Source organism: Ranitomeya imitator, chromosome 4, assembly GCF_032444005.1.
Source record: "Ranitomeya imitator isolate aRanImi1 chromosome 4, aRanImi1.pri, whole genome shotgun sequence".
In the NCBI taxonomy this organism is placed as follows: Eukaryota; Metazoa; Chordata; class Amphibia; order Anura; family Dendrobatidae; genus Ranitomeya; species Ranitomeya imitator.
The window spans coordinates 476354855-476379003 of record NC_091285.1 but is presented as its reverse complement, the minus strand read 5'-3'; the positions used below and the strand labels follow the sequence as shown (position 1 = coordinate 476379003).

The following is a 24149-nucleotide window of genomic DNA, read 5'->3' as shown; positions in this document are numbered from 1 at the left end:
CCCCCCAGAAATGAAGCAATTTTTGCTAATTTATTAAAAAAGAAAAACTGAAATATCACATGGCCATAAGTATTCAGACCCTTTGATTCAGTATTGAGTAGAAGCACCTTGAGCTAGTACAGCCATGAATCTTCTTGGGAATGATGCAGCAAGTTTCTCACCTGGATTTGGGGATCTTCTGCCATTCTTCCTTGCAGATCCTCTTCAGTTCCGCCAGGTTGGACAGTGAACGTTGGTGGACAGACATTTTCAGGTCTCTCCAGAGATGCTCAATTGGGTTTAGGTCAGGGCTCTGACTGGGCCAGTGAACAATGGTCACAGTTGTTCTGAAGCCTCTCCTTTGTTATTTTAGCTGTGTGCTTAGGGTCATTGTCTTGTTTGAAGGTGAACCTTTGGCCAAGTCTGAGGTCCAGAGCACTCTGGAAGAGGTTTTCATCCAGGATATCTCTGTACTTGGCCGCATTCATGTTTCCTTCAATGACAACCAATTGTCCTGTCCATACAGCTGATAAACACCCCATAGCATGATGCTGCCACCACCATGTTTCACTGTTGGGATTATATTGGGCAGGTGATGAGCAGTGCCTGGTTCTCTCCACCCATACTACTTAGAATTATCACAAAAAAGGTCTATCTTCATCTCATCAGAACAGAGAATCTTATTTCTCAAATAGTCTGGGAGTCCTTCATGTGTTTTTTTTTTAGCAAACTATGCGGTTTTTTCCATATATCTTGCACGGAGGAGAGGGTTCCGTTGGGCGACTGCCATAAAGGCCCGACTGGTGGAGGGCTGCAGTGATAGCTGACTTTGTGGAACTTTCTCCCATCTCCCTACTGAATCTCTGGTGCTCAGCCACAGTGATCTTGGGGTTCTTCTTTACCTCTCTCACCAAGGCTCTTCTCCCACGATTGCTCAGTTTGGCTGGATGGCTAGGTCTAGGAAGACTTCTAGTGGTCCCAAACTTCTTCCATTTAAGGATTCTTGAGGCCACTGTGCTCTTAGGAACCTTGAGTACTGCAGAAATTCTGTTGTAACCATGGCCAGATCTGTGCCTTGCCACAATTCTGTCTCTGAGCTCCTTGGCCAGTTCCTTTGACCTCATGATTCACATTTGGTCTGACATGCACTGTGAGCTCTTATATAGACAGGTGTATGCCTTTTCAAATCAAGTCCTATCAGTTTAATTAAACAGCTGGAAACTCCAATGAAGGAGTAGAACCATCTCAAGGAGGATCACAAGGAAATGGACAGCATGTGACTCAAATAGAGTATGAGCAAAGGGTCTGATTACTTCTGACCATGTGATATTTCAGTTTTTCTTTATTAAATTTGCAAATTTCTACATTTCTTTTTTTTTTTTAGTCAAGATATGGTGCAGAGTGTACATTATTGTGAAAAAAAATGAACTTTTTTGAATTTACCAAATGGCTGCAATGAAACAAAGTGAAAAACTTAAAAGGTGTCTGAATAATTTCTGTACCCACTGTAAATTATCTCCTAAAAAGGCTTTATTCATCATTAGGCCAACAAAGAAATCACCAATAATCTTTATGCCCATCACACAAAAAATGAATTGCCTTACAGGAAAACAAGGAGTCATATTCTAGTTAGAAGCATGATGGAATCTAACTGTAGCACAGGACCCAAAAAAAAATAATCAGAGTGAAAAGATACAAATAGGAAACAGAACCACAGAGGTCCACAAAAATACCTATCTTTATTAGCCGATTTCATTAGTTCATGACATGTTCTCAGTTTACGTTGCACCAGAGAATCAAAATCAAGGTCAACAGTAAGAATGGAACGACCCGGTGACTTGTGCCCGCGTAAAAAACACCTGTGCAATTTGCCGTCACGGGAAATTATTCCGCGCATGCTCAGTTTCAAAAGACAGCATCCGTCGCTGGATTCCTGCTTTTGACTGTCCGCAACGTCGCTGAGCGATTTTACGACGTACACAAAAAACGTTTCTATGTGCGTTGTCTCCGCCCGACGGACAGCAATTTTACGACGGATCCAGCGCACGACGGATGAAATGTGAGGCCATCCGTCACTAATACAAGTCTATGAGAAAAAAACAGATCCAGCAGAAACATTTGCTGGATCCGTTTTTTTTTTTCCACAAATCGACGCATTGTGACAAAAAAAGAAAGTGTGAAAGAGGCCTTACAAGTAGTGACTGAAAACACAACACTTTGGGTAACATATGCAATGTCAGTCACAAAGCGACATCATAGGGAGCCATTAGCTCCAATCTTGCAACGTTTCGCTGGGATTTCAGTGTCACTCAATATACGTTGCCGTGCAGCCCCAGCCTAAAATACCAAACGTTCCTTGTGGTGTAATAAGCGAAACAAGCTTCAAAAGAAAACAGACATTTATAAGCAGCGTAGTACTCCTTTGACCGATAAGCAAGGACAAATATAATTAAGATCTTACTTATATCAGGAAAAAAAAATAATTCTCAAAAAACGTCTGGTTTTAGTTGAGAAAAAAAAAAAAAGATTTAGTTCCAGTTCTCAGTTAACACCTTCATGACCAGGACAAATTTTACAATTCTGAAGAGTGTTCACTTTATGAGCTAATAGCTCATCAGGAACTCCAACGGTTCCCACTGATTTGAAGATGGCATCAAAGTCTGTTCGGGGCATAGCCATGCGGGACGGTGGAGTGTTAGACAAAACGTCAACACTCCAATATTGCCAAATTTCTGGTTTCTTCACCAACCCCATATGAAGCACAAGGTCACAAAACTTCATTTCTACGGTGTATACAAGGGTCCAGTTGGCGAATGAAGTGTGATAAAAATTGCTTGGCGTACAAAAAAAATTTGTCTGCGCCACAATGCGATTTACACAATTCTCATTGAAGACTACTTTGAAAAAGTCAATTTCGGTGAGGCCAGTGGTGTCAAATTTGGTTTCCCGATTGCTCCACAAAATCAGGAATCTGTGGCTCAAGTTTTGGGGTGGGGGTACGGGATGGGGCAAGGTCCGTAAGAGGGCGCCGAATTTCTGTCCTGAGGTGACTGCGTGGTGGTTCAGGATCACTAGAGGAGGAGGAGGACGAGGATGAAAAATTAAAGGAAGGTGGGACCCTCTCACTCAGGATATGTGCACAGGACCAGTAATTGCTGCGGGTTTGACGCTGCGTATTTACACAGCGTCAAACACCGCATCATGTGCACCCAGCCTGTCAGTCTCGGAGGAAGGGAAAGCAAACACCGCCACCGATGAATACCGGGGTTTGGGATGAGTGGGACGAAGAGGAGGAAGGGGGGAAAATATAGAAAGAAAAACGTAAAAAAAAAAAATAAAATTAAATAAATACTAACAGGATATCAGTTAAAAAAAAAAAAAAAATTACTCAGGGCCCACAACTGACACTAAACCTGACTTCATTCAGTTAAAAATACTGTAGTAGTTGCCCATTACTGCAGTATAATTTTAATTGTCCCTAATTTTTTTTTCTTTAAGAACACCAACCAGATGCCGACCACGTTTATGTCAGCGATCGACTGTTCTAGGACGTACACACAAATGTGACTAACTAATGCACTGACACTTACCCTGACTCAATTCAGTAAAATATACTGTAGTAGATGACAATAACTACAGTATATTTTTACTGTACCTCATCTAGTCCTATTAAGTAATCCAAATTTTTTTTATTCAATTCTTTCACACACAAAAAAAACCTCAAAACCACCAGAAGCAATCACTGACGTACGTCAGTGATCAGACCTCGAAGACTGTAGGAAGCAGGCATAGATGTGGTGCAAAGAAGATTAAAAAAAAAAAACAGGAAAAGTCCTTGACAATCAGTGGTGTGTGTATGATCAGCGGCTGTAAGATGCACGGGGAGAGGGAGAGACAGAAAAAAAATAGACAAGGATGAAAAAAAAAAAAGTTGTGGAAAACAGCGAGCACAGACAGGACTGATCAATGCTCAGTGGCTGCAGGACGCACAAAAGAAAAAAACTGCCCAAAAAGAGCGATCAAATACTGATCAGTGCTCGGCAGCAGGGGAGAGGGGGATTGGCGTGGATTAGGAAAGATCAGGGAAGGATCAAAGAAGTCTTCCTTCCTCTTCAGCAGCAGGGCAGCACCGGATTTATAAAGTCAGCGGAACCTCAAGGCCCAGCACTGCACACAGAACAATACAGTGACTGCGGTGTACATGTCCATAGCTAGAATGCTAAAGTACTGGGTGATCACTGTGGGGTCAAAGAGTCTGTGCACTCTGATTAGAGCGATCGACGGTATCGATTGCACCAATCACACCTGGCACTGGGGACACAGGCGTTGCTAGGCAACAGCCTATGATCGGTGCTGTTACAGCAACAACTGTAGGCTCGACATTAGTATTTCAGGCAGTTTCATTGCCTGAAACACAGAAAAAGCTGTGATTGGCTGCTCAGAATAGAACAGCCAATCACAGCGATAGTAGCTGCGAGGTGGGGGGTGTCGCTGCTTTCTGTGACTAACTCCGTGTTCCCTGCTGTGAGAAACAGCTGACACCTTCATGTGATCACCATGCGCTGAGTCATGGTGATCGCATAAATGACATCATGTATACATACTGCATTGGTTGGAAAGTCCTTCCTGATCATGGCACTGCCAGTGTCAGGAAGGGGTTAAAGGGAATCTCATCAGGTTTTTGCTATGTATATGGAAAGCTGTATAATGTAGGGTTAGAGAGCCTGATTCCAAGGGTGTATAACTTTCTGGGTGGCTCGGTGCAGCTTTGATAGAATCTCTATTTTCTCAGCTGCAGATGTAGCAGAGGCAGAAAGCAGCGCTGTGTATATTCCCCCTCCACAGCCCCTCCCCGCGTACACTGTATATTGTCAGCAAGCTGCCATGTGGTAGGTGTGGGGGTTACACAATAGCTGGACTGCATGCGAGACGCAGTCCTTTAGTGAATCTCCTGCTGATAAAACACTGATTGTAATAAAACTATAATACAGCTGAATAAAGTGACATCCTACAATCAGGCTCTTTGCTCTTCATTACACTGCACTCAGAATAGTAAAATGTGGCTGACATATTCCCTTTAAAAAGGGGAAAGGAAGGGGAGGGGTGCTAGGTGACAATCACTTGTGCACCTGGGAGGGGGAAAAAGTTACACTTCCAAGTTTGTGGTGCAGATTTAATAAGAATTCACAAACTACAGTGCAATACATGTGAATTAATATTCAAAATCATGTGCTGGTTAAAGTCTGCACGGACAAGAGCATACTGGGGATTTCTGAATCTGAACCATGTTAAAGAGAAACCGATCATGTCCCGAAACGCGTTATCTGCAGAAATAGGGGTAAACTGCAGGTCAAAAAAAAAGCATTAAAATGCTGGATTACTAAGCAGCAGCTAAAAGGGGGAAAATGAAGGGTTTTTCTCTATTCATACACCTTTACCTACAGGTAAAAGGTGTTTCTGAGCTTGACAAGATCTCTCATTATGCTACAGGTTTACATATCCAGTGTATAGGGACAAAATCACAGTGAACCCAAACCTTTAAGAGACACGTATATTTTGCTGTGAACTTGCAGAGAGATCTGAAGCAGAAAAATTTTGATGCGTGGCTAGAATAAAAATGTAGCATTTTCAGGGGTTATCATGGCCTTACCTGCCAATCTATGCTTGCTCTGTCTTACAGTCTGATACTAAGCCTTTCTACTAATATAATTATGATTATTAAAATATAAATACCTTTCTAATAGCAGACATGGCCCAATGGGAGGCCGGCTGTTCCTGCTGTCGCATAGGTAGAAGACGACTAAATGCGCTAACAACAAGTTTACACCTGGACTTACTGTTGCAATGGGGAAAGAACTATGGGTGATCAGCAGACAGGGTGCTCACCCTTCAACCTACATTATGGGATTAACAGCAGCACCATTTTACCTTATATGCATCTTCCTCCATGGACGCTTCACATCCAGACTCATCAGCTTCCAGCTTTTTACCTGAAATGGACAATCACAAATTGTAACTGGTTGATAAATCTTCAGTGGTTGTAAAATAAACATAACCAATTATTAACGGCTCAGTACACGATAAGATACTAGCAGTGTTAATGGATGATAGAACTAAAGGGAATCTGTTACCCTTTTGAGCTTTTTTAGTTAATATGGGCATACAGGTTGCATGCAGAAGAAATTAGTCCTACCTGCATGCCTCCTAATAATGACTTGTTCAGTTAAAATTCTCTTTTATAGCTTTGATCTTCCAGGCTATGGGGTGTACGTTGCCCTGAAGATCTGACTGCCTCCAATTTTCATTATACAAAATTTCTCTTCCCCTTCACATCAGTGTCCCATTGAAGTCATGTACACGACCATAAATCTCACGCCTGCGTATTCTAACTGCTGTCGCTCCTCTGCACTGTTCCGCCCTTCTGTGGAAACGGTCTTGAATTTTGATGCGCAAGTGCCGGAGAGTTGCTGTCACTTCCGGTTCCAATGATCTCCGGCACACAGTAAAGGTGAATTCCCCAGTGCAGAGGACTGACGGCAGGCAGAAAGTGCAGGAGCGGGATTTTTGGTCGCGTACATGTCAAAGGGAAAATGAAGAGAAGGGGAGGAGAAATCTTGTATAACGAAAAATTGGAAGCAATCTGATTTTCCAGACAGCGTACGCCCCAAAGCGTGGAAATCAAAGCTATGAAAACACAAATTGCCCCCCAAATTTTTTTTTTGTAAAAATACCAATAAAGAATTTATTAAATCAGGACAGCCAAGGGTCAATAAAAAAACATATGAAGTCTGGTAAGTATAATTTAGTTTTTGGTTTTTTTAGTAAAAAAACGAACAACTTTTCTAAGGGAATAGAAGGTGTCTTGTTTTTGTCACGCTTTTTGACTGCGGAGGTTGGCACCCCAAGAATTCGATATGGCGCCCCTGCTTAACGTAGGCGGTCCCTACACAAGCCAACGCCCAAATAAAGTGCTTAAGTGTCATAGATTGTAAGTAACATCTGGCTTCATTGGTTCAATAAATCTATTGAACATAGGATTCCATAAAGGAGATTTATCTAATGTTAATATCCCTGAGGTCTGTGATTACATGTAATAGGTCTGATATGTTTGAGGCACTGTGAAGTAGTCCAGACTGGTATATTTATCTGTAACCAGATGAAGTGCAAATGCATAGACACAAAACACAAACGGGTAGACAAAAGCCATCAACCTTAACCTACAAAGTTTTTGACCATAGAGGATATCCCTCCCAGTACTATCTATTGCATATATCGTGCATTACCGGAATCCTAAAGGCGTATCCACATCAGTTGCATATGACGGACATATGATATAGCATGGCACTATTTGCATCCATCTATTGTGCATTTTATTTGGATATACCTTTGTGATACTATTAATATCTAGTATATGCAGATTGGCATTTTTTGCTCGTCTGTAACAAGTAACTGATATTACCAGTGGTGACTTGCACTATTTGCATGAATGAATCCTCCTGTGGATATGCCTTTAGGATACCGGTAATGCACAATATATGCAATAGATACTACTGGGAGGGATATCATCTATGGTCAAAAACTCTGCAGATTAAGGTTGATAGCCTTTGTCTACCCATTTGTATTTTGTCTCTATGCATTTGCACTTCATTTGGTTAGAGATAAATATACTAGTCTGGACTACTTCACCGTGCCTCCGACATATCAGACCTCTTACATATAATCACAGACATCAGGGATATTAACGTTAGATTAATCTCCTTTGTGGAATCCTATGTTCAATAGATTTACTGAATCAATTACGTTAGACAATATTTACAATCTACAGAACTTAAGCACTTAAGGCCCCTTCACATTTAGCGACGCTGCAGCGATACCGACAACGATCCGGATCGCTGCAGCGTCGCTGTTTGGTCGCTGGAGAGCTGTCACACAGACCGCTCTCCAGCGACCAACGATGCCGGTAACCAGGGTAAACATCGGGTAACTAAGCGCAGGGCCGCGCTTAGTAACCCGATGTTTACCCTGGTTACCATGCTAAAAGTAAAAAAAAACAAACACTACATACTTACCTACCGCTGTCTGTCCTCCAGCGCTGCGCTCTGCTTCTCTGCTCTCCTCCTGTACTGGCTGTGAGCCGGAAAGCAGAGCGGTGACGTCACCGCTCTGCTTTCCGGCTCACAGCCAGTACAGGAGGAGAGCAGAGCACAGCGCTGGAGGACAGACAGCGGTAGGTAAGTATCTAGTGTTTGTTTTTTTTTACTTTTAGCATGGTAACCAGGGTAAACATTGGGTTACTAAGCGCGGCCCTGCGCTTAGTTACCCGATGTTTACCCTGGTTACCAGTGAAGACATCGCTGGATCGGTGTCACACACGCCGATCCAGCGATGTCAGCAGGAGTCCAGCGACCAAATAAAGTTCTGGACTTTATTCAGCGACCAACGATCTCCCAGCAGGGGCCTGATCGTTGGTCGCTGTCACACAGAACGATTTCATTAACGATATCGTTGCTACGTCACAAATAGCAACGATATCGTTAACAATATCGTTATGTGTGAAGGTACCTTTAGTGTGTTGGCTTGTGTAGGGAGGTCAGGTAGGGACAGCCGACCTTGAGCAGAGCCGCCATGTCTAATCCCTAGGGTGCAAACCTCCGCTATCAGAAAGGGTGAATAAAGTACAAGACACTTTATATTCCCTTAAAAAATGTTTTCTATTTTTGAGTAAAAACTTGATTATACTTGACTGCATGTTTATGACCCTCGGCTGTCCTGATTTATTATTATTAGATCCATTTTGGTATTCTTAATACAAAGTTATTTAAAGGGAATCTGTCACCTCATTTTGGCCCTATAAACTGCGGCCACCACCATCAGGGGCTTATCTACAGCATTCGAAGCTATAAAAAGAAGACTTATTGAACAAGCCATCATCCAGGAGGTATACAGATATGACTAATTTCAGTTATACACAACCTGTATGACCATATTAATTCAAAAGGGGAAAGCACTTAAAGGGCCACTGTCACCCCCTCCAGCCGTTATAAACTAAAAGAGCCACCTTGTTAGACTGCAGCATTACTGCTGCACAAGGTGGCTCTTTTAGGTATTGGTGCATGTAGTCCCAAAATAAAGAGTTTTATTACTTCTCCAAAATACCTGTCTTTATCCAGGGAGGCAGGTCCTCACCCCCTGCTTGAAACGCCACACTGCCGTCACTCAAATATTCAGGGGGCTCCGGGCACGGCCCCCTCCGCGCTGTTTTCACTTGAAATCCGGCGCCTGCGCTGTGTAGTACTGTCTGGTGCAGGCGCAGTGAGCTCTGGCCGTCTGACGTCACAGCCAGGCTTGCAGACTGCGCCTGTGCGGACAGTGCGGCCACCCACCTTGGGAATTCCCACAGTGTGTTATGCATTATGCACAGTGCGGGGCTGGGATTCATAGGCAGGGCGGCCGTACAGGCGCAGTCTGCAAGCCTGGCTGTGACGTCAGACGGCCAGAGCTCACTGCGCCTGCCCCACACAGTACTACACAGTGCAGGCGCTGGCTTTCAAGCGAAAACAGCGGAGGGGCCGGTGCCCGGAGCCCCCTGAATATTTGAGTGACGTCAGTGTGGCGTTTCAAGCAGGGGGTGAGGACCTGCCTCCCTGGATAAAGACAGGTATTTTGCAGAAGTAATACAACTCTATTTTGGGAATACATGCACCAAAAACTTAAAGAGCCACCTTGTTAGAATGCAGCATTACTGCTGCATAAGGTGGCTCTTTTAGTTTATAACGGCTGGAGGGGGTGACAGTGGCCCTTTAAGGGTATGTAAATTGCATACAAGCTCTTTCGTTCTACAAAAAAAAAAAAAGAACAAGTGTCTTGAGCGTTCAAAGCAAATGTGAACCTGACAAACAAAGCACTTTTTGTGATCTTAACAAGGATTTTGAAACAGATCATTTTCGAAAGTCAACAAAACTATGCAAAATTACCATGCTCATACAGACGCTAGCAAAATACGTTATGAAGCACAGTTGAAATTTATGGCATTTTTATACATTGGGTGTGTGAAATACCCTTGGGCAGTAAATAAGAGCAGCTGCAGCTAGCACTCAATTATGGGAAAACATCCACGGAGCAGAAATGATCAAGTACACTGCCCGAATGGCCTCTAGCAGCATTACGAGCATTTATCACAAGCGGTGTGAAGTGTATAGACTTGTTTGCCTCATCTCTGGTCAATACGAGTAAAAATGGTGGTGGGATCAGAGAAAAGTGTGAACATGATTTATTAAAATTAAAAGTCAATTTGGAGCTCTGCATAGTCTATCTCGAGGCCAGTTTAATAAATTGGAGTAGGCCAGGAATACAATGACTGGCAGGGAAAAATAAGTTTAACAGTGGTACACACCTTTGCTCTTCAAATGCTTCCTCGAAGGAGTATCACCACCAGAATTTAGCTCAATATTTTCAGGATCTCCGCCTTCGTCTTCAATTGCCTGTATAATAATAAAAAATAAAAACCTGGTAAGTAAATATAATGCATACATAAAGCTGTAGGACAAAACATTACACTGAAAACTTTATGGAAAGTAGTCACCAGGTTTTGCTACTTAATAGGAGCAGCGTAATGTAGGGACAGAGACCCTTATTGCAGGGATTTGGCATTTACTAGTTTGCTTGGCATCTCAGTAAAATAACTGTTTAATCAGAAGGATATCCTTATTAGTGGCCTAGTTATGCCAAGCCATGCAGTCCTCCTGCCGTGTAACCCACCCCCAAAGATTGGCAGCTTTCTGCCTATGAACAGTGTACACAGAAAGCTGCCAATCAGTGTTGCGGGCAGGGTGACCGAGCTCAGCAGAGAACTGAAATCAGCAACTGAGAAACTGCACCATGCAGCCCAGTAAGGCTACTTTCACACTATCGTCGGTACGGGCCCGTCGCAGTGCGTAGGGCCGACACACGCTGTGAAGTAAAATCACAACGGGGCAGCGGATGCAGTTTTACAACGCATCCACTGCCCCATTTTAAGGTCCGGGGAGGAGGGGGCGGAGTTCCGGCCGCACATGCGCAGTTGGAAAAAGCGGACCCTACGGACCAAAAACGTTGCAAGCAACGTTTTTTTGTCCCGACGGACTGCAAAAACACGTTGCATCCGTCACACGACGGATGCAACATGTGGCAATCCGTTGCAATGCGTCGCTAATTAAAGTCTAAGGAAAAAAAACAGCATCCTGCAGGCAACTTAGCAGGATGCGTTTTTTCCTTCAAAACGACGCATTGTGACGTGCGTCGACCAACGCTAGTGTGAAAGTAGCCTAAGGCTAGGGTCACATTGCGTTAGCGCAACCCGCTAGCGCTAAAAGGATTGCACTAACGCAATGTTTTTAATGGGGCCGCGTCCCGGGGTCGTGGTAACGTCCCCGCTCTCGCAGATCCCCGATCTGCGAGAGCGGGGAATGGACCGCAGGCGCGCCTCGGACGCTGCAAGCAGCGTCCGTGGCGCACCAGGAAACACCGGCGCGTCGCTAGCGCGTGCTGAACATGGCACGCGCTAGTGCTGCGCGTTCCCATTGCCGTGAATGGGCGCGCTAACGGACGCGTTGCACGGCGTTAATTTCGCCGTGCAACGCTGTCCGTTAGCGCTTTCCCATTAACGCAATGGGAACCAAGCCTTAGTGACATCACTGGAATCAGGGTCTGACTACATCATGCTTTGCACCTGGAATAGCAAAATTCTGGTGACATTCTTTTAAGGTTATTGAAAGCCATTCCTTCCAACAGACCTGGATGCTTCACCAACAGAGTGTTAGGTTTGATCAATTCTTTCTCCTAATCTGAGATTGGAGAGGGAGAGAGGGTACAGCTAGTCCAGGTAACATTTGTTTCATGTGTTTGGCCATCTCCATTAACCATGTACATTGATGGCATGCCACTAGGAAAAGTTGAGTGACTAGTGAGTAGAGCTGAGCAAATTTGTTCAGATTGAGTTCCGAATACTTTCGGTAGTGAATATTGTTGTTGCAATATTCGTCAAACATAGCCGAACATCATTAGAGTCAATGGAAGTAGAAATTACTAAATATGTTCGGAACCGATCGTCAAACATAAATTAGGCATGAATACAGGTACCAATATGGCAAATTCAGATTCAGATACCGAACCCAAAAATTCGCTTAACTACTAGTGAGATGTGACATAGGAAAGAAGTTGTGGCAAAACTTCTATTTCGCTTGTGTGCATTTAGGTCTATAAAACAGTACCCAAAAAGCGAGGTTCCACTTCACCATCTCCAACATGCAGCCCAACTTACCACTATTGTGTGCTGGGGTATACTATAGCGACATTGCATGACGGCCTTGGAATGCGAAATGGCATCTAATGATTTCCTACTGTATCACGTGACCTACTGCCACAGTCATACGTGTACCTATATATGTTGGATCTATGCTGTTGGTAGCACATTGCCGAGACTCAATAAGTGTTTTACATGACCTGCCGGCTATTTGACAGTTTTGGTTTTTCTTTAACCCCTATCTGACCTCGGACGGGATAGTACGTCCGAGGTCAGATCCCCTGCCTTGATGCAGGGCTCCGCGGTGAGCCCGCACCAAAGCCGGGACATGTCAGCTGTTTTGAACAGCTGACATGTGCCCGTAATAGGCGCGGGCAGAATTGCGATCTGCCCGCACCTTTTAACTAGTTAAATGCCGCTGTCAAACGCAGACAGCGGCATTTAACTACCGCATCCGGCCGGAAATGACGTCATCGCCGACCCCCGTCACATGGTCGGAGGTCGGCGATGCGTCTCCATTGTAACCATAGAGGTCCTTGAGACCTCTATGGTTACTGATCGCCGGTGGCTGTGAGCGCCGACCACCTCCATTTCTGCTACATAGCAGCGAACATCAGATCGCTGCTATGTAGCAGAGGCGATCGTGCTGTGCCTGCTTCTAGCCTCCCATGGAGGCTATTGAAGCATGGCAAAAGTTAAAAAAAAAAAGTGGAAAAAAATGTTAAAAAAAATAAAAAAAAATATAAAAGTTTAAATCACCCCCCTTTCGCCCCAATCAAAATAAATCAATAAAAAAAATCTACGCATATTTGGTATCGCCGCGCTCAGAATCGCCCGATCTATCAACTAAAAAAAAGCATTAACCTGATCGCTAAACAGCCTAGCGGGAAAAAAATTCAAAACGCCAGAATTACATTTTTTGGTCGCCGCGACATTGCATTAAAATGCAATAACGGGCGATCAAAAGAACGTATCTGCACCGAAATGCTATCACTAAAAACGTCATCTCGGCACGCAAAAAAATAAGCCCTCAACCGACCCAAGATCACGAAAAATGGAGACGCTACGGGTATCGGAAAATGGCGCAATTTTTTTTTTTTTTTTAATTTTAGCAAAGTTTAGAATTTGTTTTCACCACTTAGATAAAAAATAACCTAGTCATGTTAGGTGTCTATGAACTCGTACTGACCTGGAGAATCATAATTGCAGGTCAGTTTTAGCATTTAGTGAACCTAGCAAAAAAGCCAAACAAAAAGCAAGTGTGGGATTGCACTTTTTTTGCAATTTCACCGCACTTGGAATTTTTTCCCCGTTTTCTAGTACACGACATGCTAAAACCAATGATGTCGTTCAAAAGTACAACTCGTCCCGCAAAAAATAAGCCCTCACATGGCCAAATTGACGGCTCCGCAGCGTTTTTTTCCGTGCAGAAATACTGCAGATCAGCAAGTGATTTACAGTACAATGTAAATCAATGAAAAAAAAAAAAATGCTGTGCTAATGGTGCGGAAGATTCCACGCGGAAAAGCTGCGGATTAGGCTACTTTCACACTTCCGGCTTTAGAGCTCCGTCGCAATCCGTCGGTTTGGGAAAAAAACGGATCCTGCAAATGTGCCCACAGGATGCGTTTTCTCCCAATACACTTGTATTAGCGATGGATCGCCACACGTTGCATCAGTCGTGCGACGCGCTGTTTTGGCGGACCGTCGGCACAAAAAAATTCCATGTAACTTTTTTTTGTGTGTCGCGTTCGCCATTTTCAACTGTGCATGCGCGGCCGAAACGCCGCCCCCTCCTCCCCGGACTGCAAAATGGGCAGCAGATGCGTTGAAAAACTGAATCCGCTAACCACGTCGCGCAGTTATTTTACAACATCCGTCGGCCCGACGCATAGCGACCGACCCGTACCGACACAAGTGTGAAAGTAGTCTTAAAAGTAGCATGTCACTTCTTTTGTGCGGATCTGCAGCGTTTTTTGTACCCATTATATTATAGAAATCCACAGGGGTAATAACGCAATAAATCCACACAAAATCAGCAGTAAATTCGCATTAAAAAAACCGCATCAAATCCAAGAGATGCAGAATCTGCACAGAATATTTGAGGCAAATCCGCAACGTGGGCACATACACAGTGTGCGCTCACGGGTGGGGTAGGCTCCTTTTGGTGGCATCTGCAATTTTATCTCACGACTTGTCATTTGTAGCAGAAAACAAACACAAGTCCCCTCTGTGTCTAGAATGATTTAGAGATGATTTCTTATCTTTGCACACAGATTTTCAGGAAGTCAATAGTTAAATGCACACACACGGGCATTTCGGAGGCTGCTACTGGAGTATATCTCCCTTAGCTTCCACCACTGCATCTTTAAAAATGGAATCGTCTGCTGCAATTTTTGGTTTTGGCAGGTCATGTGATTACCAGGGGTCACTGTGCCCGTTGTTCTGAGAAGTGCAAATTGCAGCAACTAACATCTCAGCCACACTGCAGGGAGAAAAGAAACCCTGGAGCTGGCGAGTGCGGGTCTGCAGCCTTCTAATAATGCACCAATGCTGTGCAATGTCTGCACCAATGCTGTGCAATGTCTGCACCAATGCTGTGCAATGTCTGCACCAAGAGCCACAACATGGCGTCAGCGCAGATTAGCAGAGGCCGAGAATGGGACCTGCAACGTGTGAACTTAGGCCGGAGCCGCGCGGAACAGCACACACGTTACCAACGGCTTCAGTGAGTGTCGGGCCGCATTTGTGCACCTCATGAGGCAGCAGCAGGCCCCGCCATCACCGCTACACGGCCGCACCAGAGGAACACTGCTCTTATGCTCCCGCGGAAATGGCGGCCGCGAGCACAGGCCACGCACCAAACAACGTGCGGCCGGAGGATTCATGGCGGCCCGCCCCGCCCCCACCTGCTTCAGCCGAGACACCAGCACGTTCTTGACGCCGCTCACGTCCAGATTGCGCCGCTTCAGCTCGGACTTCAGGTCGATGACGCGCAGCTCAGACACCTTCATCTTCTCGACGGCTCCGCCAGGTGAGGCCATTTTACTCGGGCTCGATCCGGGCACTGAGATCATGTCGCCGCGTCACGTGACAGCTCCGAAGAATCAAGCCCCGGATGTGCGCGTCACGTTGTCTGTGGAGCTGCTCTGTCCCTCCCCCAACAGGCGCTGCAAATAACGGCCCAGCCGCACCCACAGTCAGTCACACACTGGCCGTGCCATGGCCGCAAGCCATCCGGCCTGGGGGCACCCGGCAGTCAGTGAGGGCCGCCCAGAGCTCAGCCCAATCTAGTTCTACCACAGGGGCCGGTATCAGATGCTGTGAAGGGACAGTGACGGAGGAAATGGACACAACCCTGCACCCCGGACACCAGCCGATTCGGTGTGTCGCTCCCCTTCTTCTCCAGAGCACAGACTTTCTTTTTTAGTCCACGAGAAAAAAAAGTCCAAGAGTTTGTTCTAAAATAAATCAGCGCTATTTTCTGAGTTTTTTTCTTGGTCTGGGACTGGGTGAAGGCTTATTTTTTTGCACATCGAGCTGACTACGGTCACATTTGCGTTGTGCGCCGGCGACGCAACGCACAACGCAAATAAAAACGCACGCAAAAACGCTGCGTTTTGCGATGCATGCGTAGTTTTTTTCCGAAATTTGGACGCAAGAAAAATGCAACTTGTTGCGTTTTCTGCGCCCGACGCGGGGAAAAAAAACGCATGCGTCGCACAACGCAGCACAACGCATGTCCATGCGTCCCTTATGTTAAATATAGGGGAGCATGACGCATGCGTCGCCGCTGCGCCGCCCGATGCAAACACGCAAAACGCTAATGTGAACGTAGGTTTAGTGTGACCCGTTTAACGGACTAAGTTACACCGCAGTATAACGCGGTGTAACGTAGTCCATTAACGCCGCCATTACTTTCAATGGCGGACGCATTGCTAGTGCCCGCCCACAATGGGCGTGCGCTAGCGATGTGCCGTCATTGAGTGACCGAGACGCGGGCTGCAGCGTTTGGGTAAGTTCACACTTGCATTGTGCGGTCCGTTCAACACATCTGTTAAACGAACTGCACTAGCACAAGTGCTGATGTCTGCCTAGCGCAGATAGAGTATCTGCTAGCTCCATTTGCGCTAGCAGTGACAGACCCGGAAACCCTGCAGCCCGCGTCTCGGGTCCGTCACTCAATGACGGCACATCGCTAGCGCACGCCCATTGTGGGTGTGCACTAGCGATGCATCCGCCATTGAAAGTAATGTCGGCGTTAACGGACTACGTTATGCCACGGTGTAACGTAGTCCGTTAAATGGGTCACACTAACGCAGTGTGAACTCAGCGTTTCCAGGTCCGTCACTGCTAGCGCAGATGGAGCTAGCAGATGCTCCATCTGCGCTAGTGCTGTGCAAACGTCGGCACTTGCATTACTGCAGTCCACTTAACGGATGTGTTGAACGGATTGCACTAACGCAGTGAGAACTTAGCCTTATTGATACCATTTGCGGGATAGATACAATGTTTTGATCGTCCGTTAATGAATTTTAATGCAATTTTGTGACAAACAAAAGAACGGAATTCTGGCGTTTCATTTCTTTCTCGTTACGCAGTTTACCAAACGCATTAATTCTATTTTGATAGATTGGGCAATTCTGAACGCAGCGATACCAAATGGTTAGTTTTGACTTTTTATTCTCATTTTGAATGTGGCAAAAAACGGGGGCAATTTGAACTTTTAAAAAAAAAAATCCACTTTTTACATGCTTTCACCCCTTAAAGCCCCAAGGGTGGTTTGCAATTTTTACTATTGACCACTGTCCCTTTATGAGGTTATAACTCTGGAACGCTTCAACGGATCCCGGTGATTCTGACACTGTTTTCTCGTGACATATTGTACTTCATGATAGTGGTAACATTTCTTTGATTAGACTTGCGTTTGTGAAAAAAAATGGAAATTTGGCGAAAATTTTGCAATTATCCAACTTTGAATTCATTTCCCACATGTCTACTTTACAATCAGCACAATTTTGGAAAGAATTTTTTTTGTTAGGGATTTATAAGGGTTAAAAGTTGACCAGCAATTTCTCATTTTCACAACACCATTTTGTTTTAGGGAACACATCACATTTGAAGTCACTTTGAGGGGTCTATATGATAGAAAATACCCAAGTGTGACCATTCTAAAAACTGCACCCCTCAAGGTGCACAAAAGCACATTCAATAGGTTTATTAACCCTTCAGGTGTTTCACAGGAATTTTTGGAACGTTTAAATAAAAATGATACATACATGCTAGCCACCTTAGGGAGAGACCCAAGTTGGGCTAAATGTAGCGGGACGAAAGAGACCGAAAAGCCCTCTACTTAAAGGAAATACATAGTGGATGCTTTCCTGAAACGGAAAGTACTTGCAAGCAGCATAATACAAAGAATAGCAGGTTTACCCAGAATCCTTTGCAGTAGCCAGAGCTATGCAAATCATCTCTTTCCACCCCTGTCTAATCCACAGCGCTTGGAACCGCCAAGCGTGCAATGCTGCGGATTAGTTTCTAAATTTACACTAATCCGCAGCATTGCACGCTTGGCGGTTCCAAGCGCTGTGGATTAGACAGGGGTGGAAAGAGATTATTTGCATAGCTCTGCCTACTGCAAAGGATTCTGGGTAAACCTGCTATTCTTTGTATTATGCTGCTTGCAAGTACTTTCCGTTTCAGGAAAGCATCCACTATGTATTTCCTTTAAGTAGAGGGCTTTTCGGTCTCTTTCGTCCCGCTACATTTAGCTCAACTTGGGTCTCTCCCTAAGGTGGCTAGCATGTACCGTATGTATCGCTTGCTCACCGAGCCCCACTCCATACAGCCAACCAATTCCAGCCCTGTGCTGATGAGGGCCTAAAGCCCGAAACACGTGTCCACAGGTAGGAATTGGTTGGCTGTGTAAATTTAGAAACTAATCCGCAGCATTGCACGCTTGGCGGTTCCAAGCGCTGTGGATTAGACAGGGGTGGAAAGAGATGATTTGCATAGCTCTGCCTACTGCAAAGGATTCTGGGTAAACCTGCTAAATAAAAATGAACATTTAACTTTTTTTCACACAAAATTTACTTTAATTTGATTTATTTTCCCAAAGGTAACACGAGAAATTGGACCCCAAACGTTGTTGTACAATTTGTCCTGAGTACCCGGATACCCCATATGTGGGGGTAAACCACTGTTTGGGCGCATGGCAGAGCTCGTAAGGGAAGGAGCACCATTTGACTTTTCAATGCAAAATTGACTGGAATTGAGATGGGACGCCATGTTGCATTTGGAGAGCCCCTGATGTGCCTAAACATTGAAACCCCCTACAAGTGACACCATTTTGAGAAGTACACCCCCTAAGGAACTTATCTAGAGGTGTGGTGAGCAGTTTGACCCACCAAGTGATTCACAGAAGTTTATAATGCAGAGCCGTAAAAATAAGAAAATCATTTTCACAAAAATGATCTTTTCGCCCTCAATTTTTTATTTTCCCAAGGGTAAGAGAAGAAACTGGACCCCAAAAGTTATTGTCCAATTTGTCCTGAGTACGCTGATACCCCATATGTTGGGGTAAACCCTTGTTTGGGCACACGGGAGAGCTCGGAAGGGAAGGAGCACTGTTTTACTTTTTCAACGCAGAATTGGCTGGAATTGAGATTGGACGCCATGTCGCGTGTGGAGAGCCCCTGATGTGCCTAAACAGTGGAAACACCCCAATTATAACTGAAACCCCAACCCTAATGGGAAAATGGAAATACATTTTTTAAACCTTTTTTATTTTTCCCTAAGGGGGTGATGAAGGGGGTTTGATTTACTATTTATAGCGGGTTCTTTTAGCGGATTTTTATATGATTGGCAGACTAAAAGAAGCTTTTAATTGCAAAAAATAGGTTTTGCGTCTCCACATTTTGAGAGCTATAATTTTTCCATATTTGGGTTCACACAGTCATGTGAGGTCTTGTTTTTTGCGGGACGAGTTGACGTTTTTATTGGTAACATTTTCGGGCACGTGTCATTTTTTGATCGCTTTTTATTCCGATTTTTGTGAGCCAGAATGACCAAAAACCAGCTATTCATGAATTTCTTTTTTGGGGGGCGTTTATACCGTTCCACGTTTGGTAAAATTGATAAAGCAGTCTTATTGTTCGGGTCAGTACGATTACAGAGACACCTTATTTATATCATTTTTTTAATTTTGGCGCTTTTATACAATAACTATTTTATAGAAAAAATTATTTTTGCATCGCTTTATTCTGAGGACTAACTTTTTTATTTTTTTGCTGATGCTGTATGGCGGCTTTTTTTTTTGCGGGACAAGATGACGTTTTCAGCAGTACCATGGTTATTTATATCCGTTCTTTTGATCGCGTTATTCCACTTTTTGTTTGGCGGTATGAAAATAAAGCGTTTTTTGCCTTTTTTACCGCGTTCACTGAAGGGGTTAACTAGCAGGACTGTTTTATAGGTGGAGTCTTTACGACGCGGCGATACTAAATGTGTACTTTTATAGTTTTTTTAATTATTTAGATAAAGAAATGTATTTATGGGAACTTTTTTTTTTTTTTTTTTTAACTTTAAAACATTGTCCGGGGGGATGGGGGTTATGTTATAGGGTAAGATCGCTGATCTGACACTTTGCACAGCACTGTGTCAGATCAGCGATCTGACATGCAGGGCTGCAGGCTTACCAGCGCTTGTTCTGAGCAGGCGCTGGTAAGCCACCTCCCTGCAGAACCCGGATGCAGCCCCTCGGGCATTTTGGATCTTGGGCCTGCAGGGAGAAGGTAGGAGACCCTCGGAGCAACGCAATCACAACACGTTGCTCCGAGGGTCTCAGGGAAGCCCCCGCAGGGAGCCCCCTCCCTGCGTGATGCTTCCCTATGCCCATTCCCTCAGTGTATCCAGTTCAAATTACCAATACTGACCTGCAAAACCATCCATAACCTGTCTACTCCATATCTCTGAACTAATCTCCCGATATCTTCCCTCACATAATCTCCGATCCTCCCAAGACCGCCTTCTCTCCTCCACACCTCACCCAACTGCCTCCAAGACTTCTCCAGAATGTTCCCCATCCTCTGGAATTCTTTGCCCCAACACATCCGACTATCAACCACATTCGGATCCTTCAGACGGAACCTTAAAACCCACCTCTTCAGGAAAGCCTACAGCCTGCACTGACCCCGCTGCTGCCTCCTGACCACTACTGAAGCTACGGTCTCACCAACACCGGAGCTCCTACAACCCCCAACCTATTGTCTCTATCCCCAGCATCCTGTAGAACGTAAACCATAAGGGCAGGGTCATCAACCCTCTATCAGTCTGGAATTGTTAGTTTGCTTACTGTAAGTGATCTCTGTAATTTGTTAAGTAACCCCTTCTCGTGTATAGCACCATGGAATCAATGGTGCTATATAAATAAATAGTAATTAACAGGGTGGCGCTCATAGCGATCCGGCATCAACAACCATAGAGGTCTCAAGGAGACCTCTGGTTGGTATGTCGACGCATCGCTGACCCCCGTCACGTGGATCAGTGATGCGCTCATTTCCGACCCGATGGCCGGAAGCGGTAGTTAAATGCTGCTGTTAACGGCATTTAACTAGTTAATAGTGGCGGGTGAATCGCTATTCCACCCGCTGCTATTGCGGGCATGTCAGCTGTTCGATATCATGATATCCAACAGGATGTTACAGACGCTGTAGAAAAATATTATACTCAACTCTGGCAAAGATGGCAGGACTTAGGTCCGACGACCACACTCGTTTATGGTCTTGTGCCTTTACTGAAGGTTTAAAAGCCAGTGATTAAAGAACCACTAATAGTGTTCAGCCAAGAGTACCAGACTATGTCCCTGACTGTGATACTTCAAGTAGCCACGGGTATGGAAGCAACCAATGCCCTGAACAATAAGGCAAAAATCTGGTCCCAAGCCCCTCTTATGTACACCAAGACCCAGCAAGCGGATGAAGAAATGTGACGTTAGTATTGTGGAAAACCTGGACACAAATTGCAGACTCCACTAAGCCATAAATGCTTTGCAGTTCCTCCTGGACAAGTGTGATGAAACAGTCTTGACTTTCTCACTCACTGTTTACATCCCTCGTGATGCTACTGCCATTCTTTCTCAAGTACAACCAAAACATCTCCGTGCTGCTCACCATCTTAGGCTTTAATGTGATCTCCTCATGCCCGATAACATTGCCATTCACCGTTGCACTACTCTGAATACAGCCTCCTTGTTGCCTCTGGGGAGGCAGGGGGGGGGGATTTAGTGGTAACCTGGGTGAACTGCTAGTTGAGCCAGAAAAGGAACATGACTGTACAACTAATGTCCCAGGGAACAGGTTTCAGTAATGTTACCAATATCCCACTAGATAAACCAGACCACGAGCTTTTTGTGGATGGACCGCAGTATGGCCGTGGTTGGCAGGTTCTACACTGGATATGCTGCCGTTTCACTCCATGAAATCATAAAAGCAATAACGCTGCCCCCACATATGTCCGCACAGAAGCCTGCAGTCTGGTCTTTAGCATGGCTGCCACCATTTATACAGACAGCCAATATACTTTTGCCATTGCTCACAACTATGGACCTATATGGAGAGTATAATCTTTCCTCACAGCAGCAGGCAAGCCTATTAAGAATTATAAATGCGTCCAATGCCTTGTTGAGGCCCTACTTTTACCCAAGAAAGTTGCCATAGTGAAAGCCAAAGGCAAGGATTACTCAACCACAGCTAAAGGCAACCACCTGGCCAACCAGACTGCAAAACCTGCAGCTTACCAACCAAGATACAACCCTGCCGGGGTGGCAGCTGCACGGGTTGTCTCCACCACAGACCCACTTTCTCCAGAAGCTACAACAGGCTGGTGTTGAAGAATTTGCCAGGATTGTAAGAGAAGGGAGCTGTGCAGCCACCAAAATAAACAGGGCAAATGGGGGACGAAGTTTGCCTTCCCTAGTTTCTGTATTCCAAGATGGCTTAAACCACCCACGGCAATAGACACCAATCTAAGACTGCTACGACAGACCTCATACACCGCCATTGGTATGTTCCTGAGTCCACTGCAACCAAACACGTTCAAGCTTGTCTGATCTGTGCACTCAATGTGGGACGTACCACCAATGAGACACCGATGCTCCTGTACCCGGTTTAACGTCTTCAAAGAGATTGCATTCAACTTGCAACGGTGCAAACCTACGAATATGTACTTGTACGCATCTTGATAAGTTGGCTAGAAGTGGACCCAATGTGTAAAGCCACCACCAAGCCTACAGCGTAAAAAATAATCGCAGAAGTTGTCTGAGATACATGGTGCTTAAGACCATAGACAGTGACAAAGCCACCCATTTTACCAGATAATTAATGCAGGAAGTAATGTCCACGCTGGGAGTGGAACAGACCTTTCATACTCCGTTTTCTATCCACAAAATAGCAGTAGAGTATTGCGATTGAACGGGATTCTGAAACGGAAAATCCAGAAAGCCATGGCTGGAACGCGTAGACCATGGACAGAATGCTTGCCCCTTGCACTCTTCTTAAACAAGTATATGCCGAACAAAAGACAGGCCTCAGCCTATATGAGATTATTAGGTTAGGGTTGTGTTTCCCAGAGCAGCTCCAGATGCAACACGATAGGCTCTTATGTTATTGCACTCACAAAACGCTTGTCTGACATACTCTAACGTTTACATTTCTCTTCCCGATCATGATTCTATGGAAGGGAGCCACCCCCTGCACTCTGGAGACTGAAGGCCCCGTCACACTTAGCGACGCTAAAGCGATCCCGACAACGATACGACCTGTCAGGGATCGTTGCTGCGTCGCTATGTGGTCGCTGGTGAGATGTCAAACAGTGAGATCTTCCCAACGACGCAGCAGCGATGCGGCGACCTGTAGCGACCTGTACAACGATGTCGTTGTGACCCTGTCACATCGCAGCTATTATGACGATTCAGACCTCGATGAGGGACGTCCTGTGTGACGTTGTAGTCACACAGGCGTGCATTTGCGTTGCCTTTTCCGCGCCCATTCAGTTCCGATTGGTGGTCGCTACTGCGTTCTGATTGGTGGCGGCCTTGCCTTATGAGGCGACACAATAGCCCTTCGGTGGGAACGCATTTGAGACCCCAAACGATACCTACCGTGCACAAAAGGTGTCAGAAGAACCGTTGAAGAATAGATAAATCGAAGAGGAGTCGCAGGCCGGAGAACTCTACAACGATCTGCAAACCACCACGCGGTCAGGAACAAAGGATGGAAGCGCTACTATGTTGCCTTCTGTTGAAGGCATGACCGCCAATCAGAACGCAGTAGCAACCACCAATCGGAGCGGAGGGGTGCGGAAAAGGCAAAGCAAATGCACGCCTATGTGTCGGTGTCTGAGTCGTCAACGAGGTCGTTGGTAAGGTGTCAAACACAGCGATGTGTGCTACCCAGCGGGACCTCAACGATCAAAAAAAGGTCCAGGCCATTCCGACACGACCAGCGATCTCACAGCAGGGGCCTGGTCGCTGCTACGTGTCAAACATAGCGAGATCGCTACTGAGGTCGCTGTTGCGTCACAAAACTTGTGACTCAGCAGCGATCTCGCTTAGTGTGAAGGTACCTTGAGTGGGATCAAAAGGCATGTCAGAAGAGCTCTTTAGCCTCAACTTGGTGGGACCTTCTAAATTCTGCTAACAACCCACAGCCGTAAAAGCTCAACGAAAGCCCAATTGGATCCATGCCTCACACTGCAAGATAGCTGAACCCAAGAAAACCACTGAACGATGTGGATGCATTTCCTGCACTTTATCCTTTTTACCTTGATAAATGGGGGTTCATCAAGGGCTATGTCCCAAGAGAAAAAAATGGGGAGCTGGTCTAACACCTCA

At 45.3% G+C, this 24149-nt stretch overlaps 1 protein-coding gene across 14 annotated transcripts in view; it reads right to left on the bottom strand.

Moving 5' to 3' along the window:
- Positions 1-24149, bottom strand: part of SLTM (SAFB like transcription modulator) — a 127705-nt gene that overhangs the window by 69475 nt on the left and 34081 nt on the right. For 3 of the 14 annotated variants that reach the window (XM_069765911.1, XM_069765907.1, XM_069765900.1), the window contains exons 2-3: positions 10373-10460; positions 5908-5969 (exon numbers count right to left, since the gene is read on the bottom strand). In XM_069765911.1, the coding sequence (XP_069622012.1) occupies positions 5908-5969; positions 10373-10460 (150 nt within the window). Of the gene's footprint in view, positions 1-5907; positions 5970-10372; positions 10461-15120; positions 15666-24149 lie in introns of those variants that run through there. The other 11 variants (XM_069765912.1, XM_069765908.1, XM_069765909.1 and 8 more) reach the window with 8 other exon arrangements.